At 43.8% G+C, this 25,020-nt stretch overlaps 1 protein-coding gene across 1 annotated transcript in view; it reads right to left on the bottom strand.

Annotated features, from left to right (window-relative positions):
• The window catches only part of phip (pleckstrin homology domain interacting protein), a 49,803-nt gene extending 39,336 nt beyond the window's left edge, over positions 1-10,467 (bottom strand). The window contains exons 1-7 of the mRNA XM_061929808.2: positions 9,725-10,467; positions 9,548-9,606; positions 9,432-9,461; positions 9,252-9,311; positions 5,717-5,867; positions 5,545-5,643; positions 3,131-3,291 (exon numbers count right to left, since the gene is read on the bottom strand). Of these exons, the coding sequence (XP_061785792.1) occupies positions 3,131-3,291; positions 5,545-5,643; positions 5,717-5,867; positions 9,252-9,311; positions 9,432-9,461; positions 9,548-9,606; positions 9,725-9,764 (600 nt within the window). The 5' untranslated portion in view covers positions 9,765-10,467. The remainder of the gene's footprint in view (positions 1-3,130; positions 3,292-5,544; positions 5,644-5,716; positions 5,868-9,251; positions 9,312-9,431; positions 9,462-9,547; positions 9,607-9,724) is intronic.
• Between the last annotated feature and the right edge of the window lie 14,553 nt (positions 10,468-25,020).

Genomic DNA, 25,020 nt, shown 5'->3' with positions numbered 1-25,020 from the left:
CGTTTGTGCTGCAAACATATTTGGTCCAACTATTATAGTTTTTATGTTAGTAATTTTTATGGAGCTGATTATTAATTATAATTAATAATCTTTGGGTCTAACTATTATAGTTAGACCCAAAGATGTTTGCAGCACAAACGATTGGGACAAGTTTGGGGATATTTGGACATGGTTGGAGGGCCGGGCTCGGGATCTTTCTGTGTGGAGTTTGCATGTTCTCCCCGTGACTGCGTGGCTTCCTCCCACTTCCAAAGACATGCACCTGGGGATAGGTTGATTGGCAACACTAAATTGGCCCTAGTGTGTGAATGTGAGTGTGAATGTTGTCTGTCTATCTGTGTTGGCCCTGCGATGAGGTGGCGACTTGTCCAGGGAGTACCCCGCCTTCCGCCCGAATGCAGCTGAGATAGGCTTCAGCACCCACCGCGATCCCAAAAGGGACAATCGGTAGAAAATGGATGGATGGATGGATAGATGGAGGGCTGGTTGCCCCACCTGGACCCATTCCAATTCGCCTACCAGCCCCGACTGGGAGTGGAGGACGCAGTCATCTACCTGCTGAACCGAGCCCACACCCACCTAGACAAGCCTGCGAGCAGTGTGAGGGTCATGTTTTTTGACTTCTCCAGTGCTTTCAATACCATACTGCCTGGGCTACTGGGTGTGAAGTTGGAGACGATGCAGGTGGAGGCCCCCTTGGTGTCCTGGATTGTTGATTACCTGACTGACAGACCACAGTACGTGCGACTGCAGGACTGTGTGTCTGACAGGCTGGTCAGCAACACCGGGGCCCCGCAGGGCACAGTCCTCTCCCCCTTCCTCTTCACCATCTACACCACCGATTTCTACTATCACTCAGAGTCCTGCCACCTTCAGAAGTTTTCTGATGACTCTGCGATAGTGGGGTGTATTGAGGATGGTGATGATGAGGAATACAGGGCACTGGTGGAGGACTTTGTCACATAGTGTGGAAAGAACCACCTCCAGCTTAATGTGATGAAGACCAAGGAGCTGGTTGTGGACCTGGGAAGGAGGAGGAGTACTCCGGCGACCCCTGTTTCCATCACGGGGGTCGATGTGGACATGGCTGAGGATTATAAATACCTGGGAGTACACATCGACAACAAGCTGAATGGGTCAAAACACACTGAGGCACTCTACAAGAAGGGACAGAGCCGCCTCTACTTCCTCAGGAGGCTGGGATCCTTCAACGTCTGTACAAAGATGTTCTACGAGTCCGTGGTAGCGGGCGCCTTCTTGTACGCCGTGGCCTGCTGGGGCAGCGGGCTGAGAGCGAGGGACGCAAACAGACTGGACAAGTTGGTAGAGAAGGCCAGTAACGTGGTGGGAGTGGAGGGCCTTCATACCGACAGCCATCAGACTGTATAATGCATATGTTCCTTCTTGACTGCACTTAAATGTACAGTATATGTAGTATATGTAGAATATATTTATATTATTTATATATTATATACCGTATTTTCCGCACTATAAGGCGCACCTAAAAACCACAATTTTTCTCAAAAGCTGACAGTGCGCCTAATAACGCGGTGCGCTTTATTACGATTCATTTTCATAAAGTTTCGGTCTCGCAACTTCGGTAAACAGCCGCCATCTTTTTTCCCGGTAGAACAGGAAGCGCTTCTTCTTCTACGCAAGCAACCGCCAAGGAAAGCACCCGCCCCCATAGAACAGGAAGCGCTTCACCCGCCCCCGGAAGAAGAAGAAAAAACGCGCGGATATCACCGTACGTTTCATTTCCTGTTTACATCTGTAAAGACCACAAAATGGCTCCTACTACGCGACAAGGATCCGGATCATAAAAAGACGCAATCTCTCCATCCGCACACGGATTACTACCGTATTTCACAGCAACTGATATTCCTGTGAACTGCACTGTGGAACGGGAGCACGTACGGTGAATATTCGCACCACAGGGAATGAGGAGTCATCCTTCACTGTGGTTCTAGCTTGCCATGCTAACTTCCACCCATCCAAAAGAGACCTTTCCAGCCGGCGTCATCATAAAAGCTAACTCGAAGGGATGGATGGATGAAGAAAAGATGAGCGAGTGGTTAAGGGAAGTTTACGCGAAGAGGCCGGGTGGCTTTTTTCACACAGCTCCGAAGGCGAACACACCTTCACTAAGACGGGCAGATAGCGCCGGTCGACATACGCCAACATCTGCCAGTGGATCGTAAATGCCTGGGCAGATAGTTTCGGTCACAACTGTGGTCCGAGCTTTCCGGAAGGCAGGATTCACAGAACTGCTGCACAACAACAGCGACACTGACTCCCGATGACTTCTACGAGACGGAACCGGCCATTTTTGGATCCCACGCTTGCGCAACTTTTCAATTCGGACACCGAAGACGAAGAATTCGAAGGATTTACGAATGAAGAATAACTTCAGAAGGTGAGCGCTATGTTTATTTTGTGTGTTGTGACATTAACGTTCGAGCAACATTATGTTGCTATTTATTGCTCTACACCATTTTGAATTTTACTATGTTTGTGACTGCACATTTGCGTACATTTTGGGACAGAGTTGTTAGAACGCTGGTTTTCAATATATTATTAAAGTTTGACTGAACTATCTGACTGTTTTTTTGACATTCACTTTAGCGCAGCGTTTTTTTGACATTCACTTTAGCGCAGCGTAGGCGCGGCTTTTAGTCCGGGGCGGCTTATTGGTGGACAAAATTATGAAATATGTAATTCATAGAAGGTGCGGCTAATAATCCGGTGCGCCTTATAGTGCGGAAAATACGGTATATAATATATTATATATATTATATTATTTATTCTTCTTCTTCTTGTCTATTGTGAGCGAACTGTGGTGCTGAATTTCCCCCAGGGATCAATAAAGTACTTTCTATTCTATTTTATTCTATTATGAATAATAGCAAATTAATACCATTTAAAAAAAATTTAAGTTAATAACTTAATGAAAATGGTAAACAAGCAGCAGGCAGCATTTGTGAAGCAAACGGCTACAGTTCATGAATTATTCCTTTAAACACACACACTTCTTTTTTTTTTTACACTTCCTTATTTCCCCGTCTAAAGCAACAGCCATGTTACACATTAACCAATTAAGTAATGTTTAAGTTGCCTGGGTTAAGCTTACAGTGAATATGCGGCGTCCCGTTCTGTCGAAGGTGACGCAGTAGACGGACGACAGGTGTCCCAGGATCCTCTTGTGCATCTTCATGTGCTGGTAGACAGCGGTTGGCACCAACTGCTGCAGGCGGTAGGAGCCGTTCAGTCGACGGCCGTGACATGTCTCCACTAGATGGCAAGAAAAGACGTCACATGAGGACAATGCCAGGCAGGAAACATTATTTTTTACATGGCGGAAAGCAAATTACAGCGGATCGTCAAGTCTGGGCTGTTGAACCTTCAGGTTATTTGGACCTTGAATTCTAATTTAGCCCATAAGAAATAATGAAAACAGATTTAATCTGTTACAGGGTCAAAAGTCCTAAAACATTTACACTTGTATATTTTTGAATAATTCATTTTACATAAGCCTCCCTCACACAAAAATAAAGCTACATTTATTGACCTTGAAGGAAATCTAAATAAATTAAACTGGAACCATAGTAAAAAAACGAATCTTTGCAAAAATCAATTGTGAAGCCTGATTATGTTTCTGCACGGTCACTACGCCAACCCTTCTAACATCAAGGTTAGGCGTGTGATGTGCATTTTTCTATTGAAACTCTAGGGGAGGTGTTCACAGTAGAGTACAGTCAGTAAGCATAGCTTATTAGTTTCCTTTGTGGGTGGATATGGTAATTACAAGAGCGACTGGGAGTGTTGCTGCAGTTGGAACTAACCAATCAAAGATGAACGGTGGTTAGCATGTTGGCCTCAATATTAGAATCACCATTTAATTTTTGCTGTGTGGAGTTTGCATGTTTTCAGCCTTGGTGGTCGAAGCTGTTGCAACGCAAAGGTTCGCTATTTGTTGGCGGTGCTTGTCAAACAAGGAAGGTGCATTTGGAGAGGCAGCGGCATCATCAAAAATGTCTACTAGATCGCACAGAATTAACTAGGATTGGACGATTAGAGCAAAAATTATGATCACAATTATTTTGATTGATACTGAAATCACGATTAATAAAATGATTAATCATGAATTTAAAAACATTACTATTTATTGTATTACTAATACGCAACTTTAAACATAATTTAAACGAACACCTGAGTAAAGAATAACAAGTAAAATAATAATAGCAACAACAATAAATCAAAAATAACAATCGCAATATGTAAACATTTAATCCAGTTTTCCTGTTTAAGTTTATTTGAATTCCGTTTTTTTCCTGTTACACTCTTTTTACCACTATAAAGTGTGTGCTTTTTGTGTCATGAATACAATTTGACATTTCCGTTAATTAAATGCAAAAATCCTCACATGCAATACATCATTGGACAATTTTGACCAGTAGAGTTCAAAGCATAATCTAGTTGTTAATGAATCAATAATGTACATTATGCTTGTGTAAGGTATTTATTTGAAACCTTTATTTTGTTAGTGCAGTCAGACTAGATGTTGTGCACAGCGCTATTATTGTGAAGGTGGTGGAAGTGTGCTGTTGTTCTGAGCCTGATGAGTAAGGAGACAACTTGAGGCTCTTTAAAAAAATTAAAAAAAAAAGAAGAGCAAGCTTCTCAAGTTTTGACTGTTGTCCTGTTTGTACATTGATCTTACAAGGATGATGTCTTTCACAACAACACAAGCAGATGATGAAATGTGTTGTGGGTGTATGTGTTGTTCTTGCAAACTTTAGCTCATTAGTTTAGTCGGTGTTTCAACTGGCCGTCTCACATTGTCGAATTCAGAACGGGGCGGTTGAGTGTTTTGGGCATGAATGAGCTGTACCGGACAAATTATTTTCCCAAATAAATGGTATTTTCCCTCACAATGAAAGCATTTCCCTCACATTTATGTCAATGTCCTTAATATTCTGCGTTAAACACCGTATTTAGTTTTATTGGCCAATTCTGTGATTCCTTCCACGGCTATGTGAATGTGGAAATCATGCGGATCACTGATTAGCATTAGCAATTTTACATGGCGATTTCAACACCTCCGAATTTGTTAATAAAACTACATTTAACCCTAACACTTTTTGGGGCTCAACAAAAAAACAAAAAAACTATACACTACTGCCACCTAATGTCTTCAACATCAACTGTAATTGCAACTTAATGTTATACTTGCAAATTATAAGATAATAATAAAACAAGATATAACAACTGGACAGCAGTTATCATTGTAATCAAATTTTTTAAATGTTGCAATACAAAATTTGACTTTATATTCAAAAACAATTATTTTTTATTAATATACACACACAAATACCGAAAATTGGTACCGTTTTCAATTCCCAGTTACCGGGAATTAGTACCGTATCGGTTTAAATGTGAACAGTACCCATCCCTGCTGACTATAGACCTCAAATAGAATATTGAAGAAAGATCAATGATGAACACTGTTGATTTTCAATTAGCAAAATTAGAGCGGTCCTTTACCGATGTTAGGTGGGCTCCCATAGATGATGGGGGGCTCTGGTGGTCGTCCACAGTGAAGTGCAGCCAGTGCTGAAGCCTTCCATACTACATGTTTGCAACCTTGAGCAACAAAACAACAAAAGTATATTTTGTTTAAGAATTTGGGAACCTTATAATGTGTGCATTCACTCACTCTTATTGGTGCGGAGAAGATTCTGTCTTCCGGCCCCAAGCAGGCTGGTAAGTCCCGGAATGCTGGCCGGGACATCCCGCTCGAGCAGAGGACACACTCTGGAGCACACCTGCAGCAGGTGGTCTGGAGTGATGTGCTGGTGAAGCTTCACCTGCATACAAACACACATGGTCACCTTGCAGACCATCTTTTGTATAGACAAACACATCAGCAAAAGGGCCATGAAATTAAACATTTTGTAAGGACTGTCAAGAAAGTGTCACGTGGTAAAGACACTTACCGATGAAACTGCACATAGACTTAGACAAACTTTAATGATCCACAAGGGAAATTGTTCAACACAGTAGCTCAGTTACAATGATGAAAAGTGTAAGGATGGAAAGGACAATGCAGATATAAATAGACTTATATAGCGATATGGTGCCTCTTAAAATACACCCAGTTAATTTAAAACTGGCTCCACACAAAAATTCAACAAATTATTTTGCAACGAATTCATGAATTCAACAAAACACAAACACCCACCATGGTTCCTATTGTACACACCTTTCATGAGGACAATTTCAAAGTCCAATCACAAACGCGTCCAGAACACTACAGCTGTGATGAATTGTGTTTTTAAACATAAACATAGGCTTTTTTTTTCACAAAATTCAAAGACACACTGATACTTGGCAAACCAGATATTTAAAAATAACGAGTTTGTACAGAAAACATTTATCGATTCGGCCTCAGGAAATACAATTAGTAGGGTGTTAGTGTATGTAAGTATAAATTGAACTTTTGGTAAGATATTGTGCATTTTGTATGGGTGCTCAAAAATCAATTCACATGTAAATCACAATTTTGATTTATTCTGATTCTATATCAATTTATAAATTTAAAAAACAGATTGCATTTTTTATTTTACTTATGCTAATTTCTTTTAAGAATCCCTTTTAATTAAAAAAAAACAAAAAACTATTATTAATATTACTACTGTTGCTTTGTTAATTTTGGTTTCCTTTTTCTCAATTGCTTTGTAAATGTATATCCTAAGTATTGTAAAGCTGGGATTGGGTTGAAGTTGCTCCATTTTATTTTTCTAGACTAACAATCTAGGATTTTTGTAAAAAAACAACCAAAAAAAAACCATGCTCACATACATACATATATATATATATATATATACACACATATATACACACATACATACATATATATATATATATACACACACACACACACACACACACATACATACATACATACATACATACATATATATATATATATATATGTGTGTGTATATTATTTTTGAGGAGGTTTTTAGGTCAACAATGTGTATAGGTAATATGTTAGCAGCCAAGAGAAACTTTTATAACCACTAAACTGTTTTGAAAAGGTCTTATAATTTATATACCAAATAATATATCAAAATCATATTGAATCAAGAATTGATTTTGAATCTAATTGTCCCCCCAAGATTCTGGATTGAATCATGAGGTGACTAAAGAGCCTCACATCTATAATACTTTGTGTTGCATGCTTAACAGAAATTGTAATTATTCAAAAGAAAATTAATTACATTCGATTGTACACTACACATCTGTGTAAACAGTTCTTAATAATATAATTTGCATAGACCTGTGTGTACTATATATGTGAAGTGTACACTGCTAGCAGCATATACAGTGAGTCACTCTCATCTAAGAGCTATAGCTGCTATATATATCGAAACTGTCACAGTAACAGATGACCTTACAATACGCGTTTGCAAACAAAAGGCCTCATTCTCAAACAATGATACATTTAATATAGGGATGCTTTTAAATACGACATTGTACACTACTGAGCCTAACATGACCTATTTCTGAAATTAAAGCAAGCAGTGTGAAGCATTATGTGTTTTTAGTTCAATGTGAACACGTTCAAATTAGACATGCAGCAGTGGGCAATGCTGATATAAACACACACACCCACTCCTATCAGTGCAGCCTCTGCAACACACGCACACACACAATTAATGACTGCCTATAATTACATCAAACATCATTGCTGGTACAGGACATGTGATCAGCATTTCTAAGCACATATCCCAGCGCCTCACACTCAGGTGCACGCAGCCATTATATGTACACAACCACTCACATATTCAGAACACATTGTGAAGCCAAAACCAATTTGCACCACTTTACACATCTTTAGAATTCCAAGTGTTGCAAATATGCAAACATATATTATTCTCAATACATCATGAAATTAAGTTCATGGAGATATGTTTATGTGGATGTATCATTTAGTCAAAAATAAATATGTATAAACTGCATTGCTTGTGTTCTTTTAATAATGTGCTCGAAAAATGCTAATATAGAATGCAACTAATTCATTTGCAATAATTAATTAGCCCCAATTAATAGTTTTAATTAATTCACCCCTGTGTCTCCCTAAATGCTGAACCACCGTGTGCAGCAGCAAAGAAAAATAATTAAATATATGAATAACTGATTCATGTGTGCAAACGTCACATAACCATTAGTCCAAACTATTTTTTTTTAAAAACCAATAGTTGCAATGTTTTAGATACAGTAGAAAATACAGTATTATTAGAATGGAGGCAGGCTTGAGTGGAAGGGAGTGGGCGGGGGGGAATACAGTAGGAAAGAGCACATTCACGGAAGAAAAAATATATACTTTATAATTCCACAAACATTCCACTTGTACACCATTTCATGTAACTATTCATATACAATGTGCGTATGTTGGTGTATGAGCACTGCAAGTATGCATGTATAATATTGCACTTGAAATGGTAAAAAATGTAATTTTTAAATATTAATGGATTAAATAGTAAAGGGTGTGGATTGCACATGTCGATATGCTGGCAAATATACGAGCATGTAAGAGGAGCATCAATTCACTCCACGCCCCTATGCGCCCTACAGATAGCATTTGGTACGTTTTAATTAGCGCATTCATTGATTATTTAGTATTGTGTATACAATAGTTGCACATTACCTCGCATCTTCATGTGGCATACCTCCACTTTCAGGTCAAAAAAGGAAAAGTAAAAAAGACGAAAAACATCCTCAACGACAAAGTGCTGCAGCCTGGGAGCTCCACATCAGGATTTAATCCAATTACTGTTTACATTCAGATGAAAAAACAGATGAAAACGTTCCTATTTCCCAGCAGCAGGAGTGTTGTTGTGTTCGGAGAGGGGCAGCAGCGCCTCCACTCCAGGCAGGAGTGTTGCAGGGAGTCCCTCCCCCGGATCCACGGTGCTCTCGCAGCCACAACGCCAGTGACGTATCAACAATTCCACACACTTTTAACTTCACTTTTCCTTTCAGTACACGCGTGGAGACACAACCTGCACTCGGGAGGACAGGCCAATGTTGACCCCCCACGTAATACACAACTATCTGCTTCTCGTTTGTCAAATTCAAAAAAAATACTTATTTCTTCCGAGCATCTGATTGGAAAAAATGCGGGAAATTCAATTTCTAAAGTTGCTGTGTAAAAGTTTCTCCCTTGCAGAGAGAGGCTGCCTTACCAAATTGTCATATGTCCCGGGGTGGTCCTGCCCGGTCCAGTCCAGCCTTTTGGGCAGCAGCTACCGGGAAAACAAGAATATTGTGTAAGAACCATAAAAGCATGAATAGTTGTTATGAAACGTATAAGGATGTGTTGACTTTTAAAAAGCGACATTGGAGCAGCTTAACACAGCCCTTACCTCCTGATCCTCCACCTCCCTTATCAGCGTCTGGAAACGGGGTTAAAAAGACAAGATTACGCCTTATGGCCGCCTCTGGTGTTTTGTCAAATATAGCACAATTGATCAGAACCAACCTGGGCTGCTTTTTGGCACGGCCCTGCCTCCAGAAAGCGGGCGATTAGGAAGTAGAGCTCTGGTGTGGTCGCGGGCGGAGAGAAGAGGCACAGGGTTACCGATTTCGTCGGCGTGGGAGAAAAGAGGGGACATTAACGACAACCTTGGCGCATTTTCTCCCGAGCTCCACTACTTACCAGAAGTTAGCCGTGCCATGTGATGACTATCCGAAGCCATGTTTTGTCGAGGAGGGCAGCAGCGCCGGAGCCGGGCCGCTCGGTGTCGGTAGCTGCCCTGTAGCTGTCACTGTTTATCCACCAGGAAGAGGCTGCCTCCATTCAACACCACAGAAAACAGGCCCGGCTCCACTTGACGTGCTCCTCCGCTCGGCGCCAAGTCTAGTGCGCATGAAACGGCTCAGATCACTAAACACCGCAAGCAACCACTGAAAAATAACTATACGCACATGTCACAATCGCGTGTGTGTTAATGTTATTTTTAATGGTGGACTTTGACTAAAATGTGGGTGTTTTTTTCCAAATCCCCCTCCCCCTCTAAGGAGCGAAAACGCGGAAGGATATTAGCAGTGTGTTTCACCGCTGTAGGAGAAGACAGTAATGGCAGCCGTCTCGTCGTGGATACGTTGCGAAAGTGCTCGCTGTTTTACGGCATTTGATGCGTTAATAACGACCAGTTCACCATCTTGTACATTTAATCTGGACATTTTGGACGTCATATTTGGTTCTCGAGTCCACGCGCGAGGGGATTCTTATATAGCCGCGAAGCTAGCTCTTGCTCCTTAAAAAAAATCCAACATGGCTGTGTTGTTATTTTCTTTTTAAACGTTGATTATTCTCTGCTAACACACACTAGCGCTCCGGGAGCCGCCTCGGCGTGGAAGACGTCCATGAACGTCTCTTCCGAATGCCGCCTGGCTGTAAAATGGGGGAAGGGTTGTTAGTGGAGGGGGCAATGCAGCCTAATGAAGGAAAGCATGTAACTTAGTGGAATTCCATGGAAACGACACATTTGGGCAACATTGTGACCATTACCGCATAAATATGAAGACAGCTCACTTGACTCAAAAGCAGTTTAATTTATTACAAAGTCTATGAAATACACATTTTAGAATGTAATATGACTGAACATTAGGGTAGGAGGAGCGATCCAAATATCTATTGTATCAAGTCCTCTTCTGTTTATTTTGACAAATTGTTCTTGTGCCATGTATGTTGATACATTGTTGATTTTGATATTTTTGCCATTTCACTGAATCGGTGGTGATTTGTTGATACTTGTAATTTTCAAAACAAATGTACATTTTGTCTTTGTTGAAGTCTAATTCTGACAATACACATAATGAATTACTTGAAATGTGACTTATGTAATAATACATTTTCTGTGGGTGTGTTAACAGGACTGAGTGAAAGCCCAGGGACTAAAATGCATTTTGACAAACCTGTTTTTTTAAGAAAATAAACAAAATATGGTTTGGAAAAGGAGTAAAACCTTGAAATTACATGTGTCAATGGAGAAGAAATAAGAAATACATTTCTTACTAAATGTATTTGTTCTTTCCTTTTTGACAGATAAAAAATATATATTGAACGCATTTGCATATCTTTTAAACTTTAATATTATCTAACAATGCAACAAATATACTATCATACATTTTAAACTTTGTGTTAAAGTTCAAATAAAGAGACTAATAATAACTATCTGCTTGACTTATGGTTTGAATGCAATTTATCCATCAAACTGTAGATTTTATGATAAAAACTGACAGCTTAGTTGCCACAAATTTAATGTAAAAAAAGCTGTAGTACAGTTTTTCCGTTTACAGTAATATACTGTTACACCAACCTTAATTTGTACGGCAATATTGTGGCCACTGAGCTGCCAGTTTTTTACTGCAAAATTGAAAACTTTTTTTTTTACAGTATGTGAAAAAAAGAGAATAATCAAATCCATAGGCAACTGTGTAATAATATAATTAGGTCGTGCACACACACACACACATACACAGCCCTCTGAAGGCCGCCATAACTTTTTTTTTTTTAACATGTCCTGCCCAGTTACTCAGGCAAATCAAATTGTTGCTGTCGATGGCCATATCTGCTGTACTGTATTGCATTACAAAATATAAGTGTGGGATACTTCTCTTGTTGCCTTGTTTGCATTTGACTTAATAAGGGGGATATTAATTAAGTGGATATATTTAGTGTTTGGCACAGCTGGACCAGAGCAGGAGGGGATAAAAAGAAGAAAAGAAAAGAAGACAGAGAGGAACATTGTGGGATTAAAACAGAGACAGCAACAAAACAAAACAACAGAACAACATCAGCAAATACAATTTACAAATATGATACCAAAAATTATAACGAAGAACCAGTTAATGAAGTAGATAGTAATAACCGACTTCAGATAAGCGGAAGAATATGGATGGATGGATGGATGGAGAAATGACAATGAACATTATTGCACTCCAAATGGAGCAATGAAAATACCAATAGAAATAACACTATTGATAATGAATAATAATGACCTCTATTATGAAAATTACAATTGTTTTAAATGCAACAATACATAAATGGAATGAATACTTGAATTACAAAGGAAGCAGATAAAGAGGAGCGGATTATAATTACCTCATAGAGTGTTATGGTAAAAATAGGTTAAGCTATAGCAGTGTGACGTGTTTCAACCCAGTTTCCCCTGGGGCCGGGGGGACACTGTTAATATATGTTTAATGAAATGTGATTATATGCATGAGTGTATGTGCACGTGTATGTATGTATGTTTGTACATCGAATGTGTGCGTGTATATATGGATATTTGTATGTATGTGCGTATGTACCTATGTATGTGCATATGTACAGTATGTATGTATGCATGAATATATGTCTGTATGTATATATGTTTGTATGTACAATATATTTGTCTCCCAGTAGGTGCGGGAGCCAAAGTGCGGCCCCAGCCACCCAGAAAGCCCAACCCACAACAACAGGTGCGATGCCCAGGTAATAAGGGACCGTCGGCCATAACCGTGATGTGGCCCTTAGTGAAAACAAGTTTGACACCCCTGGAGTAACACAATTATGTTAAAAATATAACATTTCCTAAGGATTGAAATTAATATATTTCATAATAAAGTCTACTCTAAGGGAGCAGGGACAGGCAACAAATGCTGGGGGGGGGAAAGCGTAGCAATATATACCCAACAAGTTGGAGGACTTGTGAGCACACTGAATAGGCGTGCAGTTACGAGTAGGAACTACGTGGAAAGATCCTGCACCAAACAGGTGCGTGAGGGGAGACTAAATAAATGAAGGTAAATTGGCTACTGTGCTCGTCACTCCCGCCTTACCTTGGGTACGATGGAAACTAAAACAGAAAAAGGCACCAAAACCAAAATATGTAACAGGTTGCACTTTATTTAAATAAGATGTGCATTGACCATTAATTATTGTTTACTTGCTTGTTTGTATCCACAATTTATTAATACCTAATTCCCTTTCAAGAAATACCAGGAATATAGGAAACTTCACCTGCAGTGTCCAGTATCCAGTATTTATTTCACAGTGACACTGGTTGATTTCGAATCACTGAACCGTTTCGGATCGTATCATTCTAAAAATATAACATATTTTCTGAATGTATCAGCAACCATTGTTAAAATGAATCGTTACCCCCCAATATATATATATACATATACATATACATATACATATACAAAACACAAAACCAGTGAAGTAAGCACGTTGTGTAAATCGTAAATAAAAACAGAATACATTTATCCATCCATCCATCTTCTTCCACTTAGACGGGGTCAGGTCGCGGGGGCAGCAGCCTAAGCAGGGAAGCCCAGACTTCCCTCTCCCCAGCCACTTCGTCCAGCTCCTCCTGGGGCATCCCGAGGCGTTCCCAGGCCAGCCGGGAGAGATAGTCTTCCCAACGTGTCCTGGGTCTTCCCTGTGGCCTCCTACCGATCAGACGTGCCCAAAACACTTCCCTAGGGAGGCGTTCAGGTGGCATCCTGACCAGATGCTCGAATCACCTCATCTGGCTCCTCTCGATGTGGAGGAGCAGCGGCTTTACTTTGAGGTCCTCCCGGATGACAGAGCTTCTCACCCTATCTCTAAAGTAGAGCCCCGCCACCCGACGAAGGAAACTCATCTTGTCCTTTCGGTCATAACCCAAAGCTCATGACCATAGGTGAGGATGGGAACGTAGATCGACCAGTAAATTGAGAGCTTTGCCTTCCGGCTCAGCTCCTTCTTCACCACAACGGATCGATACAGCGTCCGCATTACTGAAGACGCCGCACCGATCCGCCTGTCGATCTCACAATCCACTCTTCCCTCACTCATGAACAAGACTCCGAGGTACTTGAACTCTTCCACTTGGGGCAAGATCTCCTCCCCAACCAGGAGATAGCACTCCACCTATTTCCGGGCAAGAACCATGGACTCAGACTTGGAGGTGCTGATTCCCAAAACAGAATACAATGATTTGCAAATCCTTTTCAACCTATATTCAATTGAATAGACTGCAAATACAAGATACTTAACGTTCGAACTGGAAAACGTTGTTATTTTTTGCAAATATTAGCTCATTTGGAATTTGATGCCTGCAACATGTTTCAAAAAAGCTGGCACAAGTGGCAAAAAAGACTGACAAAGTTGAGAAATGCACATCAAACGCTTATTTGGAACATCCCACAGGTGAACAGGCTAATTGGGAACAGGTGGGTGCCATGATTGGGTATAAAAGCAGCTTCCATGAAATGCTCAGTCATTCACAAACAAGGATGGGGCGAGGGTCACCACTTTGTCAACAAATGCGTGAGCAAATTATCGAACAGTTTAAGAACAACATTTCTCAACAAGCTATTGCAAGGATTTTAGGGATTTCATTATCTACGGTCCGTAATATCATCAAAAGATTCAGAAAATCTAGAGACATCGCTGCACGTAAGCGATGATATTACGGACCTTCGATCCCTCAGGCGGTACTGCATCAAAATGCGACATCAGTGTGTAAAGGATCTCACCACATGGGCTCAGGAACACTTCAGAAAACCACTGTCAGTAACTACAGTTGGTCACTACATCTGTAAGTGTAAGTTCAAAAGTTCAAAAGCCAGCATCTGTGATGGTATGGGGGTGTATTAGTGCCCAATGCATGGGTAACTTACACATCTGTGAAGGCATCATTAATGCTGAAAAGTCTCATACAGGTTTTGGAGCAACATACTGTATGTTGCCATCCAAGCAACGTTATCATGGACGCTCCTGCTTATTTCAGCAAGACAATGCCAAGCCACATTCTGCACGTGTTACATCAACGTGGTTTCCTAGTAAAAGAGTGCGGGTACGAGACTGGCCTACCTGTAGTCTAGACATGTCTCCCTTTGAAAATGTGTGGTGCATTATCTATCCATCCATTTTCTATTGCTTGTCCCGTTCGGGGTCGCGGGGGTGCTGGAGCCTATCTCAGCTACAATCGGGCGGAAGGCGGGGTACAGTTCCCAACGTGTACTGAATGTTGTTAAAAGGAAAGGTCATGTAACACAGTGGTCAAAATGCCCCTACGCCAACTTTTTTGCAATGTGTTGCTGCCATTATATTCTAAGTTAATGATTATTTGCCAAACAAAATTAAGTTTCTCAGTTCAAACATTAACAAGCTGGTCTTTGCAGTCTATTCAATTGATCAATTGAATATAAGTAGAAAAGGATTTGCAAATCATTGTATTCTGTTTTTATTTACAAATTACACAATGTGCCAACTTCACTGGTTTTGGGTTTTGTATATACATACAGTACACACATACATACATACCAGTGACGTGCGGTGAGGTTCATGACTGGTGAGGCACTGACTTCATCACAGTCAGATTTACAAACATATGAACCCTAAAGACTTTCTTATTCACCATTTGATTGGCAGCAGTTAACGGGTTATGTTTAAAAGCTCATACCAGCATTCTTCCCTGCTTGGCACTCAGCATCAAGGGTTGGAATTGGCGGTTACATCACCAAAAATTATTCCCGGGCGCGGCGCCGCTGCTGCCCACTGCTCCCCTCACATCCCAGGGGGTGATCAAGGGGATGGGTCAAATGCAGAGGACAAATTTCACCACACCTAGTGTGTGTGTGGGACAATCATTGGTACTTTAACTTAACTTTAACTTTACACATACAAACTGTAGCACACAAAAAAGCACATTTAATAAAAAAATTAAAAAAAACCGCTATTATGGTCTTACCTTTATGTAATATATTGGGTTGGAGGCAATAACAAGGCAAGGTGATGAAGTACGTCTCTTTACTGTAGACTTCAGAACAGACTCAACACACTTGACGTCAGGTGCGCAACACCACGTAAATCGTTGGCCAACCAAAAAGTAACCCCAGTACGCTATAGCCAACATTAACCAGGAGATGGCGACAGACAAACATAGATCACTCTATTACATTCCTCCCCTTTTAGAAATGTAGAAGTTACTCAATAGAAATAAACAACCCAACCAAAAAATGCAGCAGCTCAATAAGAAGCCAAATGTTACGATCCGCTGCCCGGATCATAGTTTGTTTATGTTTCTCGTCACATATGTTTTCAGCACATTTGATTTTGTTTGTGTTCAGTTGCCATGTCAGCTGATTACTTTCACCTGCCTCTGGTTAGTGTTCGGGACGCGCACCTGTTGCCCGGGCACTAATCAGAGGGCTATTTAGTCTTTGTCCTGGCCTCACTCAGTCTGGCTTCCTAGTTTGTTCCCATACAACTGTTAACGACTACTTTGATTCTGCTAGCTTTTCACGCTATGCTATTTTTTCCTGCTAGCTCCCACGCTAGTCCTTTTGTTTTGCCTTTTGTGCTACATGCATGTTTTTTGTTTATCCATCATATGATTTATATTTAAAATAAATCATTTTCCTACCTGCAAGCTGTGTCCGAAGCCGTCTGCATCCTTGGGAGAACCACACCCGCATCACTATGCGACCAAGTCGTTTCAGTACGAAGCCAGCAAAAAACAATTCTCCCGCACTGGCTAACGAGGAGTTGGACGAAGGTACGCTCATGGTGTTGCGAGCGATGGAAGCCGAGACGCTTCGCTATTCGACGGAGGAGAGGTCGAATCTCATGTGGGGACCTGGAGGCTCTCTTATCCCCATCGATTCCCTCTGGTCGGAAGACATCGCCGCTACACCGCAGTACCGTGCGCGCCGTCAAAGACGGAAGCCGGCCAGGAGGTCTTTCCCTCGCCGCCAAGACGCGCCGCTCCTGCAAACTCCTCCCCCGGACCGAAGCAAGCTACATGCAGCTCAAACTCCCCCTCCTCAGATGTTTGGCAACCCCATCGACCACTTCGCCAAAAAATTCTCCGATTGGGCTGTAAGTCACATGGACAGTTGCAACAGTGATGTCATGTCATTGGCGCCTCCCGAAGAGGTAACTCCGCCCACTTCTGATGACATCATTGAACAAGATTTTTTTTTTCCCTCTTCTAATTCTTTCTGTCAGCCAATACCAAATGATTTTCATTCTAAGATAAAACATTATCAGGACATTTTTGCTAAGTGTAAATCTAGTCAGTCACATTCTGATTTTCAAACTCCACCTCCAGTGACTTTGTTTCCGCCCCCAGTGACTATTGCTCCGCCCACTGCACATATTTTTTCCCCCTGTGCTCCCACCCAATCTCAAGTGAGGAGTAATAATAGTCAATTTGGACAATTTAAAGAAGAGTATACCCCCCTCCATACCTCCCCCCACCCACCCTTGAAGACGGTTCCAAACCGCAAAGAGCGCGTCTGGTATCCGCGTCTTGAGGGGGGGGCTAGTACTGGGAACTGTGCTAGTGCGGTGGCACAACTTCGGGGTACTTAGCCGCAACCACCTGCACGGCCACCGCCACCAGTTTTTCGGCGTGCTAAGCCGCAACCTCCTGCACGGCCACCGCCACCAGTTTTTCGGCGTGCTAAGCCGCAACCCCCTGCACGGCCACCGCCACCAGTCTTTCGGCGTGCTAAACCGCAACCTCCTGCAAGGCCACCGCCACCAGTCTTTCGGCGTGCTAAACCGCAACTTCCTGCAAGGCCACCGCCACCAGTCTTCCGGCGTGCTAAACCGCAACCTCCTGCACGGCCACCGCCACCAGTCCTTCGTCCTGCTAAGCCACAACCGCCAGCTAGGCCACCTCATGCTGCACCTCGGCTAGCACCTGTTCCTGCACCTCGGCTGACACACCAAGCTTTGTCTCCAGTACCTCCACCACGCCAAGCTCCACCATGCCAAGATCCAAGGCTGGTTCCCACACCAGCGCCGGCTCCAAGGCTGGTTCCCACACCAGCGCCGGCTCCAAGGCTGGTTCTCACACCAGTGCCGGCTCCAAGGCTGGTTCTCACACCAGCGCCGGCTCCAAGGCTGGTTCTCACACCAGCACCGACTCCAAGACCAACCCCTGTCCCGGCTCCAAGGCTGGTTCCCACACCAGCGCCGGCTCCAAGGCTGGTTCCCACACCAGCGCCGGCTCCAAGGCTTGTTCCCACACCAGCGCCGGCTCCAAGGCTGGTTCCCACACCAGCGCCGGCTCCAAGGCTGGTTCCCACACCAGCGCCGGCTCCAAGGCTGGTTCCCACACCAGCGCCGGCTCCACGGCTGGTACCCACACCAGCGCCGGCTCCAAGGCTGGTTCCCACACCAGCGCCGGCTCCAAGGCTGGTACCCACACCAGCGCCGGCTCCTCGGCTGGTACCCACACCAGCGCCGGCTCCACGGCTGGTACCCACACCAGCGCTGGCTCCACGGCTGGTACCCACACCAGCGCCGGCTCCACGGCTGGTACCCACACCAGCGCCGGCTCCACGTCTGGTACCAGAACCTGCACCCGCTCCACGGCTGGTACCAGAACCTGCACCTGCCTCCACGGCGACGACGTCTCCTCCTGCCTCCACGGCGACGACGTCTCCTCCTGCCTCCACGGCGACGTCGGCTCCTCCTGCCTCCACGGCGACGTCGGCTCCTCCTGCCTCCACGGCGACGTCGGCTCCTCCTGCCTCCACGGCGACGTCGGCTCCTCCTGTTTCCACGGCGACGTCAGCTCCTCCTGTTTCCACGGCGACGTCTGCTCTCTCCTCGTCTTCGTCTCAGCGACCTCGAGTGGTCTGGCTGCGCAAGCGGCGCTCTCGGAGGTTTGTTTATGGACGCCAGTGGCGCAAACAGCAGCGACACCCGAGACGTAGTCGTAGAACTCTCCGGCTGCTGAACTTCTGGCGCCACTCACGCCCACCTTCTCGGCAGCCACGAATGTGGCCTTTCCGTGGTCGCCCGCCTCGCCTGCGGCAGCGGCGTTCCACTCGCCGCCGCCACCTGACTCTTCCCCGGTGGATTCGGGGACACGTGGCCTGGCGACCCACCACCAAATCCTCCCTCCACCCTCCCTTGACTCTCGAACTATTTCTTGTTTTTTTGGGTTCTAGTTTTATTTTGTGTCAAGGGACATCTGGAATCTGTCCTTTAAGGGGGGGGTACTGTTACGATCCGCTGCCCGGATCATAGTTTGTTTATGTTTCTCGTCACATATGTTTTCAGCACATTTGATTTTGTTTGTGTTCAGTTGCCATGTCAGCTGATTACTTTCACCTGCCTCTGGTTAGTGTTCGGGACGCGCACCTGTTGCCCGGGCACTAATCAGAGGGCTATTTAGTCTTTGTCCTGGCCTCACTCAGTCTGGCTTCCTAGTTTGTTCCCATACAACTGTTAACGACTACTTTGATTCTGCTAGCTTTTCACGCTATGCTATTTTTTCCTGCTAGCTCCCACGCTAGTCCTTTTGTTTTGCCTTTTGTGCTACATGCATGTTTTTTGTTTATCCATCATATGATTTATATTTAAAATAAATCATTTTCCTACCTGCAAGCTGTGTCCGAAGCCGTCTGCATCCTTGGGAGAACCACACCCGCATCACTATGCGACCAAGTCGTTTCACCAAAAAGTGCAAAAACAATAATATTCGTGTTGGAGGAGTTGTGAATGAATGAAATATGAAATCAGTGCTGCGGTCTGCGGGTGTACCTAATGTTGTGGCCCTGCAGTCATTCACAACTCCTCCAACACGAACATTATTGTTTTTGCACTTTTTGGCTTCTTATTAAATCACTTTTTTAAATAGATTCAATCTTGCACCTGGAAAGTTTAAGTGTGGGCTTTAGTTGATACAACACTCCCGTCAGGGGGTGCATTCTACGGCGAGAGTGCATTCTCTACCACCAGGAGGCGGGATTACTGCGAGCCTCACACAGTGCGTCTTTGCAGCAGTTTTATGATTGCTCAGCACAAGAAATACGTTACACACATACAGTTGTTGACAAAATACACTCAGCTAACTAAACTATGGAAATGTATAATATAGTTCATATAGCAATACGGTCTCACTGCACAGCAGGCCAGCAGTTAGCCGAGTCCGCAATCAATGGTGAGGCACAACTGAGTGACGTGCCTCAACTGGCTGCTGATCACCGCACCGTCCGTCTCTTCTCAGTATTTGAACGACAAATGTGAAAATTCAGCGATTTTGAATAAAAATAATATAAAACTGGTGAAGTTGAATGGAAAATAACTTTATAGTATAATCACTGGATACATTTAACAATTTAATTATTTTTTTTTCTTTTTACATTTTTTTTCTTTCCATGATGGCAGGTGAGGCCCCCGTCACTGATACATACACACACACACATACATACTCACATATACATACATATATGCATAAATATGTATATATTTTAAACATACATATACCCATATATACACACATGAACACACACACACATCAGTCTTAGCTGTCCATCGATGTACAATGATGACGCTTGCTCCATAGAGGGGAGGGGGGTTTCAGCGATTTGCCGCTGTTGCCACTTGATGTGGCTGTCGAGGCCAATGCGTGAGCCGCACTTTCGTCCCCAGATGGGGCAGGGGAGCCCCGACGTTGGGGGAATGCTGGGCACGTCTCTCAGACCTTTGCTGGTTGCTGTGGTTTATTTGGGATGTTACTCTGGCACAAGCTAAGCAGTCACATGCCAGGGTTTCAAGCTGCATGGGGTTGATGGAAGTGCGCTTCAGAAGGTCCATGGTGTAGTCCTTGTAGCGCCTCGTTGGTCCACCAGCAGCTTGCTTCGCTTCATATAATTGGCCGTAGAGGACTTGGCGGGGCAGGCGGTGATCAGGCAAGCGTATGGTGTGTCTTAGCCACCGCAGGTGTCTTTTGGCCACAGCTGCTTCCATACTGCTGGATTTGGTGCTCTCCAGAATCTCATTGTAGGGGACTCTGTCTTCCCAGGCTAAACCAAGGATTTTCTGAAGGCAGCAGATGTAGAAGGCCTCCAAGTTTGCAATTTTCTGCCTGTATGAAGTCCATGTTTCTGCCCCGTAAAGCAGAGTGGACACACATACTGTGTTGTAGACGGCGACCTTGGTGCTGACCTTCTGGTTGCTGTTTTCCAAAACCCTGCTGCGCAGGCGTCCAAAGGCTGATGAGGCTTTATTCATGCGGGTATGTATATCTATGTCGAGGTAGCAGTGGGAGGACAGTGTGGAGCCAAGGTAAGTGAAGTGATTAACTGTTTTGATTGGGACGCCATTTATATGGAAACTGTGGGGTGACAAATGTTGGGTAGTGAGTTGGGACATGACTTCAGTTTTTTGAATGTTGACCTGGAGACCAAAGGACTGTTACAGAGTGGAAATTGTGTTGAGGGCATGCTGCATGAACTGAGGGTTGTGCGTTAACGCTGCACAATAATCCACGTATTGTAGCTCGCAGATTTGGCAGACCTTTGTCTTGGTGTGGGCTTGGAGACGGCGAATGTTAAAAAGACTCCCGTCAAGGCGGTATTCGAGGTGAACACCGTCTTTGTGATCCAGGCCACAATGGAAGAGGTAGGTGATGGCAGAAAGAAGGAGATTGAACAGTACTGATGTCAGGACACAGCCTTGCTTCACTCCAACATTTACCTTGAAGAACTCTGATTGGAGCTCTCCAGTGAGGACTTTGGCTTGCATCCCATCATGCAGTTGCTGCAGGATGGAGAGAAACTTGGGTGGTAGTCCAAGTTTGGACAGTTGTTTCCAGAGCATCTCACGGTTAATGGTGTCAAACACTTTGCTGAGGTCGATGAAGGCTATATATAGGTCTTTGCACTGCTCTCTGCTCTTCTCCAGTAACTGCCTTAAGACAAAGACTACGTCGGTGGTGGATCTTGTCTTCCGGAAGCCACATTGTATCTCTGGTAGAGCAGCTTCCAAGCCCTGCTCCTTGAGTCTCTTGAGCATGGTCTTTGCCAGCACTTTCCCTGCGATGGAAAGATGGGAAATTCCAAGGCTGTTCCTACAGGCTGCTTTGTCACCTTTGTTTTGGTAGATGACCACAATGTTGGCATCCTTCCAGTCCTGTGGGAGGGTCTAATGTTCCCACATGTGTGAAATGAAGAGGTGCAGGCGACGTGTAAGAAGATATCCGCCATACTTCAAAACCCCTGCCGAGATACCATCAGGTCCAGCACTTTTGTTGTTCTTCAGGCCCCTGATGGTTTCACAGTACTGTGGTGGAGAGTCAAGGTGCATGATTGGAGGGAGGTCTGGGAGTCCATCCAGGATGTGGAGGTCAACAGGGTTGGTGTGGTTGAGGAGAGTCTCAAAGTGATTTGCCCAGCGGCCAATGATCTCCTGACGGTCCTTGGAAAGGGTGGTTCCATCAGCTGAGCGGACAGGGGAAAGTGTCAGCTTCCTTGGGCCATATAGGGCTTTGATGGCATCATAAACGCCCTGGGTGTTGTTGCAGTCTGCAAGGTTCTGGATCTTGTTAGCCTTCTGCACCCACCAGGTGTCCTTCATGCTCCGGAGGGCGCGCTGAGTAGCGAATATTGCGGCAGCAAAGGTGGCTTTCATGGAGGGAGATCCAGGGCAAGACAGGAGAGCTTTATGTGCTTGGTGTTTGGAGTATACGAGTAGCTGTATTTTGGCAGAGTTGCAAGCAAACCAGTCCTGGTGGTGTTTCCTTGAGTGGCAGGGCGCCACTGAGGCTGCACTATGGATGGCATTGCGCAGAGCTGGCCAGTCAGTGGATTCCTCAGGGATCTGATCAAGGTTGCTTGCAAGGTGCCATCGGAGATTGTCTATAGTGCTGGAGCTGTTTATTGCTGTGCAGTTAAGTTTCCGGTTTGGGGCTGTCCTTGGACGACGGGTTTGGATGGTCATGAGGAGTTTGGTCCTGACCATGAGGTGATCGGTCCAGCACTCTGCTCCGCGCATGACTCTGGTGGAAAGAACATTCCGTTTGTTCCTTTGCCGGACAATTACATAGTCCAGGAAGTGCCAGTGCTTTGAGCGGTGGTGATACCAGGTTGTTCTGAGCCGATTTTTCATCTGGAAGGTGATACATAGGGTGCTATATTTTTTCTTGTATTTTCGACCGCCAGGGGCATGCTCTGAAAATTGCGGATTATCGTCCAGGGTAGGAGAAGCAGACCATTTTTAGACCACCTTTTCCAGGTCTATCTCCTTTCAGGGCAGAGCAGCTTAAGTGCAGCCTCTCTCCCATGCACCTTCAGCTGTAAAAATAAAAATAAAATAAAAAACATGGTGTCAATGTAGATGCACTGCACGACTGCTTCTAAAATGCCAATAAAATGGTACGTCTCTGTGGAGAGGCGGGGCCGGTAGTCCGACAGCGAGGCAGGGCACACCGGAGACCGCCAAAGGTGACGGCGAGGAGGCGCGGACAACTAGCAAGCAGAGAGGCGAAGCGCGCCGAGATCGACGCTGCAATTATCACCAGGTGCGTGGAGCGCCCAGCTGGGCACAATTTAATAATAATTTCCAACTGGATAAAAGGGCGGCAGCCGGAAACGTCAGGGAGAGAGGTGGAGATCATAGACGAAGCCAGAGAGAAGCGCATGTGGAGCGAGAGCGCAAGAGAGCAAACGGAAGACGACGACGCACGCGGCTGAAAAGCTGGAGCGGAGGAGAGAGGCAGAAAATGGCAAGACTGAAAAGCATTTTCTCATTGAAAAATAAAGAAGTCTAACCTGCTCACAGAATGTTGTTCCTTGATGGTCCAGTAAATGACACAAAACGCGCCCACTAATAGTAGACACTATTTCATAGGTTGCATACACTGTTTAGTGCGTGGTATTTGGATCATTGTAAATCAGGCCTTTATTGTAACTAACAACCAAATTCTATGAATAAGGCAATGTTACCTCTGTCTTAATACAGAAAAATAGTGCTAGAGCATGATGGAGTAGTGTGTACACATGATGCTCCCTTCACATTTCTGAGTGCCCCCTCATATTAGCCTACCTAAAACCAGCCCTGCCCAAGAGGCAGTTGCTTTTGATGGGTATTTCATTCTAGGAAAATACTTGAAACATCTGCGTTTGTACGCGCATGCTCCATGACGACGGGTTGCAGACATCGACAGAACACCGGCATTCTCCATTCCCCAAGCTACCTTTTTAAATATACTGTATTTCCAGGTTTTTTTTCACTCATCGATGCACTTCAGAGTGTTCAGTTCTGCTCATTCTCACTCATTCCAGTTGTTGCATATGTTTTGATTTAAAAGGATCCCTTTCTGGGTTGTATACCCACGTGTTGAGACTGGCTCATGTGATACGAAGGGTCCCCTGCGGCAGCACACACTCACTCAACAGATCTGGTTTTCAATCGCGTAATCTAGGTGTGTTAATGCGACTTTTCAGAAGCCAAACATGACCAGATGAAGGTGTTTTAATGGATTGTAGGATGCTTCCTTTGACCCAAAGTATTTGGAAACATAGTCAGAGTTTCCCATTTAAAGGTAAGACTCCCAGTTTAGATGCTCCAACCTGAAATACAACACACATAAAAGTGCAGGACAGTTTGCTTAGTACAAAATAGTTAGTTTTACAATATTATGCACTTAAAAATGGTATGTCCGGGAGACACAAATGGCACCGATTTAGTGGAATAACCTTTTACGTATTCGTACGGTGACTGACAAGGGAAAAACGCATCAAAATGTTCCAAACACAGAAATGATCCAAAACCAAAAATAAACAAAAGCCATAAAACAAATGCAAAGAGAAAATGCTGCAGATTGAAAAATGTCGCAATCATAAATGATGCAGCATCAAAAAAAAAAAGGCAAATTGTTTCAAATGCCAACACTAAACAACCAGAAGAAGACGAGAGAAAGGCAGGCCAAGTTCTCGGAACTAAACAAATGTTTGAAGACAACCAAAGGAGCTGATAGATGTCGGTCTCTAAAGACATGATCAGGATGCACAGAGATATTTTTATTTTTTCAATGTCTTCTTTGCACACTTGGCCATAATATTTTACAATATTATATGGAAATCATGTTCATGTATTGAGTGTTTATTTGATTGCAGGATTTTAATTTGCACTTTTTCTTTGACTCTTCTTTGACTGTGTTTGAAGAGTCA

Source organism: Nerophis lumbriciformis, linkage group LG34, assembly GCF_033978685.3.
Source record: "Nerophis lumbriciformis linkage group LG34, RoL_Nlum_v2.1, whole genome shotgun sequence".
Lineage (NCBI taxonomy): Eukaryota > Metazoa > Chordata > Actinopteri > Syngnathiformes > Syngnathidae > Nerophis > Nerophis lumbriciformis.
The sequence above is the reverse complement of the archived record's forward strand: the minus strand, read 5'-3'. Positions and strand labels throughout refer to the sequence as shown.